This window comes from Scyliorhinus torazame, chromosome 10 (assembly GCF_047496885.1).
Source record: "Scyliorhinus torazame isolate Kashiwa2021f chromosome 10, sScyTor2.1, whole genome shotgun sequence".
In the NCBI taxonomy this organism is placed as follows: domain Eukaryota; kingdom Metazoa; phylum Chordata; class Chondrichthyes; order Carcharhiniformes; family Scyliorhinidae; genus Scyliorhinus; species Scyliorhinus torazame.
In genome coordinates, this window is record NC_092716.1 from 173,723,226 (window position 1) to 173,743,560 (window position 20,335).

A 20,335-nucleotide genomic window follows, 5' to 3' on the forward strand; every position below is an offset into this window, starting at 1 on the left:
CCGCCTCGGCTCCTTATTTGCCAAAGCAGCTGCTACTCAGCGGCCGGCTCTCGAGCGCTGATTTCAGTTGCCGACCTGGCGGGGAGGCGGTTGGCGCAGCATTGTGGGAGTTGTAGTTGGTGGGTATGGAGGCGCCGCCCACTGGCAACAGGAGGCCGAGGCCGCCGGACTACCAGTCCCAGTACGCACCGGGCGGCACGGGGGTTGTTGTCGGTCAGTCGGCCGCGCAGAGAACGAGTGACAGAGGTGGAAGAAGGTACGGTGGCGACCGGATTGTTACCTGGGAACCAGGCCGCATCGGGAATAGAGGGATATGGACTCGGAGTCACAGCTCAATGAACACAGATCCGCCATCCTCTTCGAGTTAAACAGTATTCTGTCCACCACTCGGAATCTGTGAGTATTATGGAGTGGGTGAGAGATGCTGCTGCACGCACTGTGCGCCATCTTTACGCGCTTTCTGATAGGATCCTCCTATGAAAAAAAAATCCGTCTGGAAAGCCTAATGTAAAAAACTGTTATAATTCATTACTGTTGTGATCATTTCGTTTGTATACATATAAAGGACACTAGGCCATTATTATTTGAACACTCGTGCCTTTGGGCATCTTAAGGAAATGCCATTCTTGACAATAGAGTCTGAAGCCCTAAACTGAGCATTGGCAGAGCGTAACCGTAAGAGTCCAAGAAATAGAAGCAGTAGTGCAGCCCCTCGAACGTACCCTGCCGGCCAATAACATCATGGCTGATCTAATCATGGTTTCATCTCTACTGCTTTGTAACCTCTCCTTCCGATAACCCTTGATTCCCTTGCACATCGAAAATCTATATATTCAATGGCTGCTTCCACTGCTTTCTGGGACAGAATTACAAACATTAATACACCGTCCCCCCAGTTTGGAATTCCTCCTCTCAGCATCTACCCTATTAAGCCCCACAGAACGTTATATGTTACAAGAAAAACTCATTTTTCTAGTCTCCTAGATGCTCAACCAGTCCTAAAAGACAACCCTTCATCCCAAGAATCAACCTAGTGACCCTTCTCTGAACTGCTTCCAGTGCAAGTATAGCCATATTTAAATATGGAGACCAGAATAGTACACACTCTTAGTCTCACAAATATAGTTGTGACAAGACTTTCCTGCTTTTATACCCCACCCCCTTTTCAATAAAGGCCAACGTTATATTTGCCTTCCTAATGATTTGTTTTATCTGTATACTAACATTTTGTGATTCAAGTACAAGGACTGCCATATCTTTAAATATTGCAGCATTCTGCACCCTCCAATTAAATAATATTTTGCTTTTCTATTTGGTAAAAATGTATTTTATTCCAAACATGTTTAAAAACAGTAACATATACACCGACACACACCACCACTTCACAGTCCACAGTTTGTACATTTTCTCCCCCTTTTTATCCCTCCTCACCCCCTGCGATGAACAGTTCCTCAAACAGTGTCACGAACCACTCCCACCATGTCGCGAAGCCCTCCGCCGACCCCCTCAACTCAAATTTGATCTTTTCCAACCGGAGAAAGTCATACAGGTTCCCCAGCCAGGCCACCACCCATGGTGGCATACCCGACCTCCAATTCAGCAAAATCCTTCAGGCAATTAGAGAGGCGAAGGCCATGACATAGGCCCACTCCTCGCCATCAGCTCCACCATTGAGTCCGACCTGACTTCCACCCCCACAATTTTAGATTATGTCCCAAACCCCACTTCCCAGTTAAACTCCAGCTTCTCGCAACCCCAAAACACGTGCGCATGATTCGCCGGCCTTCGCCCACATTCTCTCACTCATCGGCTACCTCTTGAAAGAACCCACTCATCCTCGTCTAGGCCATATGTACCCTATGCACCGCCTTGAACTGAATCAAGCTGCTCCAGTAGAGCTACAACAGTGGCATCTACCCAGCAATGTGGAAAGTTGCCCAGGTGTGACCTGTACACGAGAAACAGGACAAATCCAACCCAGCCATTTACCGGTCTACTGTCCATCATCAGCAAAGTGATGGAAGAAGTAATCAACAGTGCTATCAAGCAGCATTTACTCAGCAATAACCTGCTCAGTTTGGGTTCTGCCAGGGTCACACAGACATGGGGAGAATGTGCAAACTCCACACAGACAGTGACCCGGTGCCGGGATCGAACCTGGGTCCTCAGTGCCTTAGGCAACAGTGCTAACCATTGTGCCACCCTTTGGCAATGCAAAATTGCTCCTTAATTGGAAAAAAATAATTGGGCACTCTAAATTTGTTTTTTTTTTTAAATGGTCAAAAAAGCTAAATGTCAAAGTTGAGGTGAGAGTGACTGCCCTTGATATCGAGGCAGCATTTCACCAAGTATGGCATCAAGGAGCCCTAGCTAAACTGGAGTCAATGGGAATCAGGGAGAAAACTCCCCCCTGGTTGGAGGAAGATGGTTGTGGTGGTTGGAGGTCAATTATCTCAGCTCCAGGACTGCAGGAGTTCCTCCGAATAGTGTCCAAGGTCCAACCATCTTCAGCTGCTTCATCAATCACCTCCCTTCCATCATAAGGTCAGAAGTGGGGATATTTGCAGATGACTGCAAATGTTCACCATTCGAGACTCCTCAGATAATGAAGCCGTGCGTGTCCAAATTCAGCAAAGACCTGGGCAATATCCAGACTTGGGCTGACATGTGGCAAGTTACTAGTCCGAAGTGTAATGGATTACTCACCACTTGCCTGGATGAGTGCAGCTCCAACAATAAGCAAGATGCTCAACACCATTCAGGACAAAGCAGTCCGCTTGATTGCTTCGCCTTCCACAAACATTCAAACCTTCCACCACCGACAAGCAGTGGCAGCCATAGAACATAGAAAAATACAGCACAGAACAGGCCCTTCGGCCCACGATGTTGTGCCGAACCTTTGCCCTAGATTAATCATAGATTATCATTGAATTTGCTGTGCAGAAGGAGGCCATTCGGCCCATTGAGTCTGCACTGGCTCTTGGAAAGAGCACCCTACCCATAGTCAACACCTCCACCCAACACTAAGGGCAATTTTGGACACTAGGGTAATTTATCATGGCCAATCCACCTAACCTGCACATCTTTGGACTGTGGGAGGAAACCGGAGCACCCGGAGGAAACCCACGCAGACACTGGGAGGATGTGCAGACTCCACACAGACAGTGACCCAAGCCGGAATCGAACCTGGGACCCTGGAGCTGTGAAGCAATTGTGCTATCCACAATGCTACCGTGCTGCCCTTAAGAACAAATAAATCTACACTATATCAGTTTACCATAATCCATGTACCTATCCAATAGCTGCTTGAAGGTCCCTAATGTTTCCGACTCAACTACTTCCACAGGCAGTGCATTCCATGCCCCCACTACTCTCTGGGTAAAGAACCTACCTCTGACATCCCCCCCCCCCCCCATATCTTCCACCATTCACCTTAAATTTATGTTCCCTTGTAATGGTTTGTTCCACCCGGGGAAAAAGTCTCTGACTGTCTATCCCCCTGATCATCTTATAAGCCTCTATCAAGTCGCCCCTCATCCTTCTCCGTTCTAATGAGAAAAGGCCTAGCACCCTCAACCTTTCCTCGTAAGACCTACTCTCCATTCCAGGCAACATCCTGGTAAATCTTCTTTGCACCTTTTCCAAAGCTTCCACATCCTTCCTAAAATGAGGCGACCAGAACTGTACACAGTACTCCAAATGTGGCCTTACCAATGTTTTGTACAGCTGCGTCATCACCTCCCAGCTCTTAAATTCTATCCCTCTGTTAATGAACACTAGCACACCATAGGCCTTCTTTACAGCTCTATCCACTTGAGTGGCAACTTTCAAAGATGTATGAGCATAGACCCCAAGATCTCTCTGCTCCTCCACATGTACAAGGTGCACTGTAGTAACTCAGCAAGATTCCTCAGAAAGCAACTTCGAAACTGACAACCACAACCATCTAGAAGACAAGCGCAGCAGATACCCGGGAACCCCACCAACTGGAGGTTCCCCTCCCAGCCACTCACCACCCTTACTTGAAAATATATTGCCATACCTTCACTGTCGCTGGGGCAACATCCTGGAGCTCCCTCCCTAACAGCACAGTGGATATACCTACACCTCAAACTGCAGCGGTTCAGAAGGGCAACTAGGGATGAGCAATAAAGGCTGGCCTAACCAGCGACGCCCACATCCCGTAAATGAATTTTAAAAAAGCTCACCCTCGCACAAGAGAAGGTGGAATTCATCCTCTGCATCGCCTCACACCACAGACCCCAGTCTATTTTCTCCCCCAACTCCGCCTCCCATTTGCTCTTGATCCTTGCCACTTGCCCCCCCCCCCTCCAGCTGCTCCCCAAACCACCCATATATGTCTCCAATCCTACCCTCTATCAACTCATCCAGGCGCAGCAGTTGCTCCAATAGGGTATACCCCGACAACCTGGGAAACGTCCTCCACTGCTTGCTAAGTCCCTCACCTGCATGTGTCTGAATTCACTCCCCCCTCAGTAACACAAACCTTTCCCATGACTCATCCAGACCTGCGAACTGCCCTTCCAGATACAAGTCCCTCACCAGTCCCGCCTCCCTCCACTTCCCGTACATCCCATCCATGTCCCATGGCTTAAACCGGTGGTTCCCGCATAGTGGTGTCAGCACCGACATCCCCATCAACTTAAAATGTCTCTTCGGCTGATTCCATACCCTGACCATCGACTGCACCACCTGGCTCCCTGGAGTGAACGGCAGCGGAGTCGTCATTACTATTCTATTCTTACCGTAGTGGATAATCTAAAAATTTTCCACATTATGCTTAATCTTTCAAATTTTTGCCCATTCACTTAACCTATCTATATCCTTTGCAGACTTTGTGTCCTCCTACCTATTTTTGTATAATCAACAAATTTAGCTACAATATTCAGTCCCTTTCTCACCATATTAATATAGATTATAAATAGTTGAGGCATCAGCACTGATCCCTGCAGCACTCCACGAGTTACAGTTTGCCAAACTGAAATGACCCATTTATCCCAACACTATTTCTTGTAGTCAGCCAATCCTCTATCCATGCTAATATATTGCCCCAACACCATGAACTCTAATCTTTTTAAAAATAAATTTAGAGCACCCAATTTTATTTCCTATTGAGGGGCAATTTAGCGTGACCAATTCACAAAGCTTGCACTTCCTTTTGGGTTGTGGGGGTTAGACCCACGCAGACACTGGGGAATGTGCAAACTCCACATGGACAGCGACCCGGGGCCAGGATCAAACCGGGTCTTCGGTGCCGTGAGGCAGCAGTGCTAACCACGATGCTATCGTGCTGCCCATGAATTCTAATCTTAGTAACTTTGCATGTAGCATCTTATCAAATGCCTTTTAAAAATCATAATACACTGCACCTACTGGTCCTTCTTTATTCCTCCTCAAAGGACTTGTATTACTTAGCCAAACATGTTTTCTTTTTCACAAACATGTTGATTCTGCTTGATTATACTGTGATTTTCTAAATGTCTAAATAACAATGGATTTAAGCTATTACTTTCTTAATCATTGATTCAGGGTAACTGAGTGACCATCGCCACTAAACGTGATGCTGTCCCCAACGAATATCCATAGTTGGATCTGCAGCAGAGCTAAACTAATAATAACCAGGAGTAGAAATTCTCGCTAGCTCTTTCCTTCCGAATGGAGCAGCAGATTGTGGCATCCCTCGTATTATCCCAGTTGGAGGTTAGCTAACTGATTACATGATGGTTGAGACCTTCTTAATAGGGTTTAGTTGCTCACTGAATATAATTCCATGTTTACTTTAGGGAATCGGATGGTCCCCACAATCACCATTTGAAATGATTTTGTAAACCGTATTTTCCAAGATTGGACGTAAAATGAAGGGGGGTGGATAGGAGTTCTGGGGATATGGGTGGCAATGACTATTGCTCCACTGTGCCGCCCAAGACTTGCATTTATATCGGATTTTTTGGAACACTAATTGTGTCAGATTTTTGCCAATTATGTAGATTTTGTGGTGCAGTCACCGTTGAGGAAATGTGAAAGCGAATCTGTGCACAGCAACGTCCAACAAACAGCAATGCAATAAAGACCAAACGATCCGTTTTTAAAAAAAAATTCATTAAGGGCTAAATATTGGCTAGGATACCGGGAATAATTACACTGTTCTTCTTTAAAATAGTGCTATGGGACCTTTTGCATCCAAAAGACCAGAGGTCTATCTCATCCAAAAGATCACATCTCTGTCAGTGCAATGCTCTGTCAGTACTGTACTGGAGTGTCATCCTTGATTTTTGTGCTCAAGGGAACAAGAGAATAAGAGCAGCCAAGAGCATAAAAGAAGGGAGACAGATTGAATGTGCTTGGTCACATTGAGCACCAACATGTACACATATATAGATAGGGAATTTGGTCTACATAGAGAGGACCTTTCCATTCATTTGAAATGCCTTGTGTTGGGATAAATCAATAATTGTTACGCATGGTACACTTTGTACCTTATCTAGTTAACTGTCAGCCCACAGATACAAATTTGTACTGAATCAACAACCTCATCAAACAGTAAGGCACTCCAGAAAACAAATTTCATATTAAACGGTGGCTGTCCATTTTTACTGTTGCGTTGCTCCATGGGTTGAGTGGGCAAGGTCATTGATCCTAGGTGTGTGCTGATTTACTGGGTAAAGATATCAATTTCAATTCCCTGATGATGATTTGCTGGGTAAATCCTCCAACACTACTGATTTACTGATGGTTCAATGGGTGAAAGGACAGCGCCCCCCCCAAATGTCTAAACTGATTCCTCAGTTTTCCCAAAATACAAAATTATAAAATGCAACAGATGACAGTACCTTAACATCTAGTCTTACTAATAGGCTGATGCAAGGTGATTAATCTGAAACATTAACTCTGTTTCTCTCTATAGATGCTGCCAGACAAGCTGAAGATATCTAGCATTTTTCAGATTTCCAACATCTGCAGTATTTTGTTTTGCTAATAAATAAGCTGTACAAACTAAAGGTGATGTCAGCAAATTTGTGCAGTTTTAAAATTAGAGCAACTTTAAAATTGGAACCAATAAAGCATTCAATATTTGGCAGTGTACTTTCCCTCTATCATCTCTGGCATTTCCAATACCCCAAAGATTGCCACCATTGGGTCCGGCCTGACCTCCACATCCACTATTTTAGATAACATCCCAAACACCGCTTCCCAGTAATTCTCCAGCTTCTCGCAACCCCAGAACATGTGCATGTGATTTGCCGGCTCTACACATCTTGCACTCATCAGCCACCCTTTGAAAGAACCCACTCATCCTCGCCTGGATCATATGTACCCTGTGCAATCAAGCTCATCATGCAGGAGGAACTTGAATTCACCCGATGCATTGCCCCACACCACAGACCCCAGCCTATTAGCCCCCAAACTCCTCCTCCCATTTGCTCTTGATCCTCGCCACTTGTGCATCGCCAACCACCCATATATGTTCCCAACCCAACCCTCTCCCGACTCATCTGGGAGCAGCAGTTGCTCCAATAGGGTATACCCTGGCAATCATGAGAAAAATCATTCACTCTTTTCATGCAGGTATCTGCATTCACTCCCCATTGGCAACTCTAACCTCTCCCGCAACTCATCCAGACCTGCAAACTGCAGTTCTAGATACAAGTCCCTCACCAGTCTCACCTCCCTCTGCTTCCCATACATCCCATCCACCTCCCTCGGCTTAAACCTGTGGTTCCTGCACAGTGGAGTCAACACCAACTTAAAATGTCTCCTCGGCTGATTCCGCACCCTGACCCATCAACTGCACCACCGGTCTCCTCGTATACTTCCCCGGAGCTAATGGCAGAGGAGCTATCACCATGGCACTCAGACTTAATCCCCTGCAGGACTCTTCCATCTTGACCCACTCTGCCCCGGCTGCGCCCCTCCCCCATCTTCTCTGCATTTGCTGTCCAATAGTAGTGCAACAATTTTGGAGCACCAACCTTCCATTCTGCTTCTGCCTCAGTACTTTATCCTTGGCACCTTCCCCTTTCATATAAACTCCCCAAATCCCTGTCTCCAATTTCCGGAAAAAGGCCTTTGGGGAAAGAATCAGGAGGGTCTTGAAAACGAACAGGGACCTTGGCAGCACATTCATTTTTACAAACTGCACCCTCCCTGCCAGTGTCAGGTGTAATGTATCCCATCTCTTAAAATCCTCCCTAATCTCCTCCACCAACGTTGTCAAATTCCACTTGTGCATCGTAGCCCATTCCCTCGTCACCTGAATCCCCAAGTACCTGAATCTTTCCCTCGCTACCTTAAATGGCAACATCCCCAAGTCCTGCCGCAATCACCGGAAACACTTCCCTCTTCCTGACATTTAACTAGTACCCAGAGAAGGCCCCAAACCTTTCCAATATTCCCATAATCCTACCCATACTCTCCAGTGGTCTGACAACAGGTCATCAGCATACGACGACACCCGGTGCTCCCTGCTACCCCTCAATCCCCTACCACTCCACTGACCCCCCCCCCCCCCCCCCCCGAAGGGCCATCGTATCACCAGTGTGAACAACAACAGCAACAGCAGACACCCCTGTCTCGTACCTCTATGCAGCCCAAAACTTCATGAACTCGTCCCATTTGTACATACACTTGCCACCAGAGCTACATATAGCTATCGCATCCATGCCACAAACGTTGGGCAAAACCCAAGCCTACCCAAAATCTCAAATAGATACTTCCACTCCACCCGATCAAAAGTCTTCTCTGCATCCAGAGACAATGACCTCTGGCACCCGCCCCACTGACTGAGTCATGACCACATTTCACAGCCTCCTGATGTTACTGGAGAGCTACTGGCCCTTTACGAAACCCGTTTGATCCTCCACCCCTGGCACCCTTCCATTCTTCACGCCACCAACTTAGCCAGCACTTTCACGCCTGTGTTCAACAACAAAACGGGCCTATATGACCCACGCTCCAATGCATCCTTCCCCTTCTTCAGGACTAGCATGATTGATGTCTACATCAGTGTCTCTGGCAGCTTCCTATTCTCCAATGCCTCACTAAACATCCCCAACAAATGCGGTGCTAACTCTGTTGCAAATACCTTTTAGAACTCCCTTGGAAGGCCATCTGGCCCTGGAGTGTTCCCCAACTTCATCCCCCTAGTGCTATCAATCATCTCCCTCAACCCCTTGCGGCTTCTCCAATGCCTGCCTCCTCTCTCCCTCCAACCTTGGAAACTCCAATCCATCTATGAACCGTCCCATAGTCCCTTTCTCCGCCCTGTACAACTTCTCGTAGTACCCGCTGAACACCTTGTTTAAATCCCCGGCTCTGACCCTCCCTTCCCCTTTTCTGTTCGTACCTTTAAGGTTTCCTTGGACGCAGCCTGCCTCCTCAGCTGGTGAGCCAGCATATGGTTCACCTTCTCCCCATATTCATGTTGCACCCCCCTTGCCTTCCGTAGCTGCCCCACCGCCCTTCCTGTCGTCAACCTACCGTACTGCCCCTGCGCCTTCTTCCTCTCCGCCAACAACTCTTTAGTGGGGTGCCCCGCGTATCTTCTGTCCACTTCGACTATCTCATCCAACAACCATCATGCTCCTCCCTTCTCCTCTTGCCCTTGGGTGCCTTGAATGAGATCATCTCCCCTCGGACCACCGCCTTCAACGCCTCCCAGAGCGTGGCTGCCGCCGCCTCCCCATTCTGATTAATCTCCCCATACTTCCTAATTGCCGACCTCACCTTTTTCACAGAAACCCTTTCCTGCCAACAAGCCCGAATCCAGCCTCTGAACCTGCCCTGCACTAAGCCTCGATGGAGCCTCTCTGATGAAAATTGGACAAAGCCAATTTTTAAATTGTGTTTATAATGATCAGAAATCACATAAAACATGAGGAAATAACCGTATTCAGTTCTGATGAAAAGGTCATGGACATGAAACATTAACTCAGTTTCTCTCTCTCTCCAAATGCTGCCAGATCTGCTTCGTACTGTATTTCTAGCATTTTCTGTTTTTATTTAAGAAATCACCCGACATTATTTCCATCCCAAAGCCCTTGGCATACAATTAGCTGCTCTTAAATTATGAAACTATCGTGTATAAGAAAACAAACAGCAGTGAGATGAGTGACCAGTTAGCTGGTTTTTGATGGTGTGCATTGAGGAAGATGTGAATGCCCAGTTTCTGTGATAACTATATGCTGTATGTTGGAATCTCTAATATATAGCTGAAATGATGGTTCACGTGGATATTAATGGCTTAAAAGTACAAAAAACAATGGAACAAAATCATTTTATTTATGTTAATCTTAATAGCTGTGCCATAGCTGGAGCTGATATAGAAGGGAAGGAACAACTAAAAGGGCTCTTGATCTTTCTTTTACAGGGTGTGTGAACTCAGGACGCTAGTAGCTTTGACAGACCGAGAAGGAGGGAAATTAGTCCAGTCTCAGAACAAAGTAAGCACTGTTCAGTAAGTTTCCCCAGTGGTTGATACTATAGGGAACAATGTGGCATTCCCTTATCTGTCTCGAAACTAAATGGTTGTATTTTCAAGCAAATTACAGCTTTGTACTGATTTCACATCGTGTTTAAAAAGTAATTCCAAAAGTTGCTAGCGCGATAACAAATCTTTACATAGATTCCTTTATCAGTGCTTTGATACAACGTCCTCTGCTCCAACAAAGTTTGCCTTTCGTTGCTGCATGATTCATTCAACTGCAATGTGAACTTTAATTTATCAAATTGTCATAAGTTCCTATACTTTAGGGATCTGAAGGATATACTTTGGGGTATAAACCATTTCCAGTTTATACAGATTAAATCATCATTTAATAATGACTGAAATATTTTTTTAGAAAATGTGACAAGTATTTTTTTGACTTCTTAACCATTTTCTCAGCCTATCCTGCCAGGTCTGCACCTGCTTCTGCACCCCATTTAGAATTGTACTCTTATTGCTTCTCTGCATTCGTCCTGCCCAAATATATAATTAAAACTTTTCTGCATTAAATATCACCTGCTACGTGTCCATTCATTCCACCAGCCTATGTCCTCTTGAAGTCTATCACTATCCTCCTCGCAGTTCTCAATACTTGAAAATTTCATGTCCTCTTCAAATTTTGAAATTGAGCCCTGTATACCCCCAAAAAGTCATTTAATGTAGATCAAGAAAAGCAGTGGTCCTATTATTGATCTTTGGGGAATCCTGCTATGTTTTTCTCCAATCCGAAAAACCATTCATCACCGTGCTTGCTTGCCTGTCACTCAGCCAACTTAGCATCCATTGTGCCACTATCCTTTTTATTTCATGAACTTAACCAGTCAAAGGCCTTGTGGAAGTCCATGTACATCACATTACCCTCATCGGTTAGTTAGTGGGATGAAAACTGTTCTCTGCAGCCATGAGCGTGAGTCTCAAAGGCATTGTTGCTTGCCTGGTGCCAAGATTACGGATATTTCCTCGGGTCTGTAGAGGAACTTGGAATGGGAGGGGAAGGATCCAGCTGCCATGTTCCATTTGGGTAAAAAAGAGGTTCTGCTGAGTATGAATATCTAGGATTTAAATTATGAAGCAGAATCTAGATTGTAAATAAATGAGAATCTAGCACTAATCTCTGTGGCACTCCACTAGTTACGCTTGCCTATCTGAAAAAGGCCCACTTATTTCTATTCTCTGCTTCCTGTTAGCTAACCAAAATATAATTGTCCATGCTAATATATTACCCCCTATGCCATGTGCTCTTACCTTGTATAGTAATCTTTGATGCGGCACCATAGCAAATGCCTTTTAGAAATCTAAGTGTACCACATCGATTGGTCCCCCTTTATCCAGCTTGAATGCTACTTCATCAAAAAGATCTCAGATCAAGTAAACACAATTTCCCTTTAAACCACGTTAAGCCATCCCATAAACATGCCTTGTTATTACTTCCTGTATGCTCTGTCCTACAATGTAACTACAGTTAGGGGGCCTATAAACTGCTCCCACAAGTGTCCTTTAATATTTCTTAACTTCCCAAACAGATCCTGATCTTTCAAGCTAAGCTCGTCTCTCAGTGCTTAACTAATGAAATCCTTGATTAACACAGATACCTGCTTGCTTTGCCTTGCTCCCGACTCCCTATCATTCCGGTATGTCAAATACCCGTCAACATTTAGATTCTAGCTTTTGTCACTTTTCAATCATGTCTCTGTAATTCCCGTCTCTACTGCCTATCAGGTCATACATATTTCTCACTGTGTGCTAGCAATTCATCCCTTTTATTACAAACGCTGCGCATATTAAGATACAGGGTTTTAATTTTTTTACCATCTCCGGCCTTATCTGCTGGTTCACTCCTACTGCTGGTTCACTCCTAAGATTGTATGTTCTGTTCCATTTTGTCACTCTTCAATAATCATTACCCAAATTACTGCTTGGCTGTACTACTTGTTGTTTCCCTTTACTATATTTCCTCTCATACGATCCCTTTCCCCCTGCTATTAGTTTAAAGCCCACTCTACCATCCTAGTTATACAATTCTCCAGGACATTGGTCCCAGCATGATTCAGATGAAGACTGCCCAAACAGTACAGCTCTCACATTGCCCAATGAATCAAAACCCAATTCTCACACATCAATCTTTGAGTCATACCTTCATCTCTCTCGTCTTATTTACGCTACACCAATTTGCTTGTGGCTCAGTTAATAATCCAGAGATTATCGCCCTTCAGGTTTTGCTTTTAATTAGGCCCCTAGTTGCTCAATTCAAATGAACCTCTTTCCTAGTCCTGCCCATGTCATTGGCACCTACATGGATCATGCCAACTGGACCCTCCCCTCCCATTCCAGTGCAGATGTCTCTAACCCTGGCCTGGTAGTTGCGTTAATCAAGGATGAGATCAGTGCGGTAGTGGGAAAGGATTGTGGTTAGGTTGATCAAAATGTAGAATCAGTTTGAGTGGAGTTAAGAAAGAGCAATGGAAAGAAGTGTATTTGGGATAGCTTCTTAAAACAAAACATTCTGAAACCAACTGGGGAACAGGCTATTTTAGGCCTGGTAATGTGCAATGCGACAGTATTAATAATGATCCCATATTAAAAGGATCCTTTAGGTAGGAGTGATCATAGCATGCAGAATTTCACATTCAATCCGAGATGAGAAATTTGGGTCTGAAACTAGTGTCTTAAATAAAAGCAATTACAAGAGTATGAAGACTGAGTTGGCTAAAATGGATTGGGAAAATAGGTTAAAAATGAAGTTGCAGACAATTGAGGAAGAAAGACTACACAAAATATGCACCCACCTGTCTGGCTAACTAAGAATGGTATAAAATTGAAAGAAAATATGTGCAATGCTGGAAAGATTAATGGCACGCCAGAAGATTGGGAACATTTTAGAAGCCAACAAAAGATGACTAAAAAGAATTTGGCTAACTAACAGAAAACACAGTCGGGTTAAATGGGTCATTTTTAGGTTGACAATCTGTACCTAGTTGAGTGCTGCAGGAATCATTGGTGGGGCCTCAACTATTTACAATCTATGTTAATGACTTGGATGAAGCAACTGACTATATCGTAGCCAAATTTGCTGATGATACAATGACAGGAAGACAGGAAAACAAGTTATGAGGAGGATATAAATCGTCTGCAAAAGGATATAGATAGGTTACATGAGTGGGCAAAAATTTGATTGATAAAGTATCATGTCGGAAAATATCCACTTTGGCAGGAAGAATAGAAAAGCAGATTATCAGTAAAATAGAGGCACACTGCAATACAGTAATGTCTTGGTGTCCTTGTACATAATCACAAAAGGTTAGCGTGCAGGTAAAACAAGTAATTAGGAAGGCAAATGGTATGTGGACATTTATTAAAGTAGGGACAAAAACAGAAAATGACAGCATTTGTGGAGAGAGAATGGAGCTAACGTTTCAAGTCTGGATGACTCTGACCTACTCAGAAGGTCATTAGTCTTTGAAATTCTCCCACAAAGAGCAGTAGAAATTGGGTCATTGATATATTCAGGGCTGAGATAGACAGAGTTTTGATTTACAAGGGAGTCAAGGGTTATGTGTGTTTGTGCGTGTGTGGGAGGGGGTCAGGAAAATGGGAGTTAACGTCACGGTAACAAAATAAAATGGAGCAGAGGTTATGATCTGAAATTGTTGAACTCATTATTGCATCTGGAAGACTGTAAAGTGCCAAATAAAAAGTAAGGGCGGTACTGTTTGTCATGCCTATTTTGAGCTTCATTGGGACAGTTTAGCAGGTAGAGGTTAGAGTGGGTATGAACAGGTGGCATAAAATGACGGGTAACCAGAATTGTGCACTCATGCTTGCAAAGTGAATGGGACTATCATGTAAAGTAGTCATCCAATCTGTTTGGTCTCCCAGTGTAGTGGAGAGTGCATTGTTAGCAGAAAATACATACACTAAAGTTTAAAGAAATACAAGTAAATCACCAGACGTTTGGATCCTTGGTCGGTAAGGAGAGCAAAGGTAAAAGGATGGATGATACTTGAATTGGAGAGTGACATGGAAAAGAGTGGAGTTGACTAAGCAATGGACCAGAATGTGACAGAGGAAACAATCTGTTCGGAATGTTTCTGGAGGAAGAGGAAAGGTGCTTTCGATGGCAACATGCTGGAAGTGGAGAAATGTTGGAGGATTTATCTGTTGGAGCTAATGGGATGGAAGATGAACAGTGGGGGGGGGGGGGGAATTATTTTGTGGTTGGGTAGGGGGGTTAGTAATGTGAACAGAAGTGTGGGAAAATTAAATGAAATCAGATGAGAGCCCATCAGCTTAGTGGAGTGGGGGTGGTGGGAATCTTTGCATGCAGAAAAGGAAGACTGGGATATAGAAGGTTGCACCATCGGAACAGATGTGAAGGAAATGGAGAAACTGGATGAGTGGAATAAAGACTTGACAGGAAACCGGGTGGGAGGAAGTGTGGTTGAGGTAACTGGGAGTCAATGGGCTTGTGGTAAAAAAATCTAAAACCTAGTTAATGTGCCTTGTTGAACTGACCCAAATGCCTGCAGTCATGCTGCATGTTGACAGCTACTTAAATCACTTTTACTGAGATGGCTGCACATAATCACCCATGTTCAATTATGCCACTTACTGGTGTTAAACCATTCGCCAACTTTTTAAAAAAATATATATTTTTATTCTCCTTTTTCACATTTTCTCCCAAATTTACACCCACCAACAATAAACAATAATCTGTAACAAATATCAAATATGTCAATCCCCATATCAATCACAATGATCCCATCCTCCCACCAAACCCCAAACATTAGCCCGCATGTTCACATAAACGAATGACAAAAAGGAATCCGGAATCACCCATAGTCACCATTAACACACACCGCCGCCCCCCAACTAATGTTCGATGTTATCCAGTTCTTGAAAGTGCATAATGAATAATGCCCATGAATTGTAGAACCTCTCCATCCTTCTCCTCAGTTCAAACTTAACCTTCTCAAGAGTCAAGAATTCTACCAGGTCCCCCTGCCACGCCAGGGCACAGGGTGGAGAGGTTGCTCTCCAATCCATCAGGATCCGCCTTCGGGCGATCAATGAGGCGAAGGCTGCAACATCTACCTCTGTACCCGTTTCCAACCCTGGCTGGTCCGACACCCCGAATATGGCCTCCCGGGGGCCCGGGTCCAGTTTCACCTGCACCACTTTAGAAATTACCCTAAAAACCTCCTTCCAGTAATCCTCCAGCTTTGGACTGGACCAAACATATGAACATGATTAGCGGGGGGCCCCACAACGTTGACACACATCTTCTACTCCTTCAAAGAATCGTCTCATCCTTGCCCTCGTGAGGTTGCTCTGTATACCACCTTCAGCTGTATCAGCCCCAACCTCGCGCATGAGGTAGAGGCGTTTACTCTGGAGCACCTCACACCAGAACCCCTCCTCCATATCCGCTCCCAATTTCTTTCCCCCCCCCCCCCCCCACTGCGCTTTGATCCCTTCCAGTGGTGCCTTCTCTTCCAAAATAGCTCCGTAAACCGCTGACACTACCCCCTTCTCCAGTCCCCCTGTCGTCAGCACGTATTCCAGCAATGTGGAGGCCGGCTCCACCGGGAAGCTCTGTATCTCCTTTCTGGCAAAATCTCGAACCTGCATGTATCTAAACATTTCCCCCTGCTCCAGCCCACATTTTGCTTCCAGCTCCTTCAATCCTGCAAACCGACCCCTGAGAAACACATCTTTTAGTGTCTTAATCCCCTACTCCTCCCATTTCCGAAAATTTCCATCCCACTTCCCTGGCTCAAATCTGTGGTTCTCCTGAATCTGCATTTCCCTTGACCCTGTCCCCAACCCGAAGTATTGGTGAAACTGCCTCCAAATTCTCAATGAAGCTCTTATTACCGGACTCCCTGAGTATTTCCCCGGGGCCATCTGGAGCAGTGCTGTTGCTAGTGCTTTCAATCCCGACCCCCTGCACAAACTCTCCTCCATTCTGACCCACAGGGAATCAACCCCTCTGACCCAGCTCCGCACCTTCTCCACATTGGCCGCCCAGTAGTAATATATCCGGTTCGGAAGACCCCCTGCCTGCCTTCCCCTCTGTAGCAGCACCTTTCTAACTCTGGCCACCTTACCACCCCATATGAACGAGGTAATCATTCCCTCAATCTCTCTGAAAAAAGCCTTTGGCAGGAAAATCAGCAGGCATTGGAAAATAAATAGATATCGCAGCAACACGTTTATTTTAACCGCCTGCACCCGACCCGCCAGTGACTGAGGGAGACCATCCCACCATGCCAGATCAGCTTTCACTCTCCCCACCAAACTAGAAATGTTGTACCTGTGGAGCCCCTCCCAGTCCCGGGTAACCTGGACCTCCCGGTACCTAAAGTGAGTCCCTGCCCTACGGAATGGCAGCCCCCTACCCCCACCTCCGGCCGAGACACCACAAAATACTCATTCTTGTCTAGATTTAGTTTGTACCCCGAGGAAAAACCCAAACACCCAAAGTAGCTCCAATATTCCCCCTATTGGCACACTCGGTTCAGACACATATAACAGCAAGTCATCGGCAAACCATTCGCCAACTTAAGCAGATTTGCAATAGTTCTCAGTGAAGCGCGCAGCTAAAAGCAACATTTTCAAGATACTCTGGATGAATAACTTCAATAATCAGTTACCAATTTGGTTTCTAATACTGATAATGAATTGTTATCTCTACTACACTAGCTTTTGCTGCATGACAAAATAGTGATTTCCTAATATTTATGAATTATCCAGTTCTGATTACATTGTTCTGTTTAAAGTTCGGATGGTACTTTAATTTTTACATTTTGAACTTATCTTAACGTTTCTAATACAAAAAGTGTAAAAGCTTGTGTTAAAAGTCTTTTAATTTCTACTGTATACTTTGCTGTTTTTTTAACCAGGCTTTGAGCTCTCTGGACATCTGGAAACAACTGTTTGCTGCAGTGCCATCTGAAGACGATACTCCAATATTGCAATAAAATGGCTGACGGAGAAACCAACATGGTTTCCACCGATGTCTTACTTCTAAAAGATCCTGATCTTGAAACCAGGTTATCCAGTGATACAGTATCACTCGGTGACACTGACTCTGAGACCAATCTGCAGTCATTTAATTCTTTGTCACCTCTTAGTGAATCTGATCCAGACTCCTGGTCCCCAGATGATTCACTTACTGATGGGGTGGAACCACAGTGTGACTACATGTCAAATCATTCTTTATCTACCGTTGGAAACAGCCCTCCAACACAACTCTTTCAGCTACGAGGAACTAGTTCTGGCTTCTCTTTTCGTAGTCAGAATATATTCAGTGGTTTGGAGAATGTAGTCAAATTTGATGCACCTCAGTCCAGGGACGACATCTTAATTGACGGAGAATTTAAGCTTCCACCAAATCCAGCACCTCACAGAAAAGTGGCAGGGGAGTCTCCTCCAGGAAAACAGGGCAGTTCTTCAAAGAGGCAGGTTACTGGGGAGCGTCCCAGAGGAAAGCAGAGCAGTATCCTATACAAAAAAACACCATCTGTCCCAGACTACCTTCTCCATCCGGAACGCTGGACCAAGTATACCCTGGAAGATGTTCCTGAAACTAGCAGTAAGAAGAATACAGCAGTGGCATTAGAGTTCATGGACAACTTGAAGAAACAGAGAAAAGAAAAACCTACAATGGACCTGGATGAAAGCTTCACTTCCTCTTTTACTCAGGAATCTGACAGTGTTTCTGGAAAAATTCTGTTTTCCAAGCCATTGAAACCAGCAAGCAGCAGGACAGGTGGTGTAGACAGGACAGAACAGGAAGGCTATGGTGTAGTCCGGAAGCTGGCAAAGAGAGAATCACTGAATCCAGAGGATCCTGGGCAAGTGGATTTGGCACACTTAGATTATGGTGAAATTAAGGAAGTGGAAGATGTGAGAGTATGGGGGCTTGAAAAAGATACAGAGGAGCCAGCAAAGGATGGGAAGCGAGGGACTACAGGGGAGAAGGTGCATGAATTAGCGGTATTTCATAGTGGAAGAAAGAGGAACCGAATGAACATTCGAGTGAAACCTGGTAAAGACAGCGAAGATGACTAATGTCTAGTTAGTTTGATCCCAAGGCTGCTGATGTTTTTAAATTGATTATTTCAAAATCATTATCTAGCTAAATCTGATGTCTACAGCTGTAGTTACTTTGGCTGGATGCCCGTGTTTAACACTTTGTCGTTAATTATATTAAATTGAAGGATGGCTGGGGAAGAGAAGTTTAGTGTCTTGGATGTGGTTAAAGTTTGACGGGAAGGAAAAAAGTGCAGTAAGATCCTGAACTGTAAATGTATACCATTAATAAAGACTTTTTGTTATCTTTTAAATGCCGTGTCCTGTGTTATAAATAAGCAATGTGCTGGGTCACTGTCTGTGTGGAGTTTGCACATTCTCCCTCTGTTTGCGTGGGTTTTGCCCCCACAACCCAAAGATGTGCAAGGTAGGTGGATTGAACATGCTAAATTGCCCCTTAATTGGAAAAAATGAATTGGGTGCTCTAAATTTTAAAAATAAATGAATAAGCAATGTGATTTGGAAATCCTTGGGCTAAAAGATTTGAGATCCTATTTAGTAAAGTTTAGCAGCTGAAATTGGGGTTAAGAAGACCCAAATTAATACATTCAAGCATGTTGTCCATTTTTTCGGATGGGACTGATGGAGAGAAGGAAGGTAACAAAGGATTATGATAAATATCACTCTTAATCCTGTAGTGATACAGTGCACTGAGAATGTGTAAACATTGTAATTGCTATGGAAAAACAACGTATGAAAAATCAGATAATTTAAAAAATATATATTCTTATTCCAAACGTAGCAAAGACAATACAACTCATAAACAACATTGTGCAGTTTTAGATTATATTCTCAGTCGTTAAAATAATATTGGAGTTTAGAAGAGTGAGAAGTTTCTCATAGAAACCTACAAACTTCTAACAGGATTAGACAGGATAGATTCAGAAAGAATGTTCCTGATGGTGGGGGAGTTCAGAACTAGGGGTCATAGTTTGAGGATATGGGGTAACCCTTTTAGGACTGAGGTGATGAGAAATTTCTTCACTCAGAGAGTGGTAATTCTGTGGAATTTGCTACCACAAGGTAGTTGTGGCCAAAACACTCTAATTTCAAGAAGGAATTATATCCCTCTTGGGGCTCAAGGGATATGGGGAAAGGCAGGATCAGGGTATTGAACTTAATCAGCCATGATCATAATGAATGGTGGGCCTCCCTCATTGACAGCAAATTGAAGGGCCAAATGGCCTCCTCATATTTTCTATGAACAACAGAATAACAGGCAAATGTAGTGCAAAGTGTTTGTCATTTTTGGTGGAACAGAGTTAACAGTGGCGGGGGGCCCCCCTTAGTTGAAGGTCACGAAAAGATCCTTAAAGACCGTGATGAACTGCTTCCAACTGGAGTGGAACCCTTCCTCCGACACTGTGATGGAAAATCTGATTTTCTCCAATCTTAGGAATTCTGACAGATTGCCAGCCAGTCCAAGGCTTTAAGTGACACCTCCAATCTCTACCCAAGCAGGACTCGTCATCGGGCTATCAGGGAAGCGAAGACCAAGGTGTCGGCCCTCTTTCTTTCTCTTCTCTTTTCCCCCCCACCACCTCCCACCACCAAGAAGTTTCAGCAGGTTTGGCACCCTGAAATTTGCCACCAGCGGACGTGGCTCCATCCTAACCCCCACAATCTTGGATACAGTCTTGAAGAATGTGGCCCAGAACTCAACCAACTTTGGGTAGGACCAGAACATATGGGAGTGGTTGGCCAGCCCCCTCAGACATCGTTCACAGGTGTACCCTG

The 20,335-nt window shown here is 44.6% G+C and overlaps 1 protein-coding gene across 2 annotated transcripts; it reads left to right on the forward strand.

Moving 5' to 3' along the window:
- The first annotated feature begins 199 nt into the window (after positions 1 to 199).
- LOC140431051 (U5 small nuclear ribonucleoprotein TSSC4-like) lies at positions 200 to 18,852 on the forward strand. Of its 2 annotated transcripts, none has more exons than XM_072518964.1 (3): positions 200 to 396; positions 10,388 to 10,474; positions 17,407 to 18,852. In XM_072518964.1, the coding sequence occupies exon 3, from the start codon at positions 17,486 to 17,488 to the stop codon at positions 18,575 to 18,577; it is 1,092 nt and encodes a 363-aa protein (XP_072375065.1). In that variant the 5' UTR covers positions 200 to 396; positions 10,388 to 10,474; positions 17,407 to 17,485; the 3' UTR covers positions 18,578 to 18,852. The 2 variants fall into 2 exon arrangements, with proteins under 2 accessions (XP_072375065.1, XP_072375064.1); XM_072518963.1 differs by having other exon boundaries at positions 10,388 to 10,460.
- Positions 18,853 to 20,335: the final 1,483 nt, after the last annotated feature.

Bases quoted from the DNA above. Each gene is read 5' to 3' on its own strand.
- LOC140431051 (XM_072518964.1), top strand. From the start codon at position 17,486: ATGGCTGACGGAGAAACCAACATGGTTTCCACCGATGTCTTACTTCTA.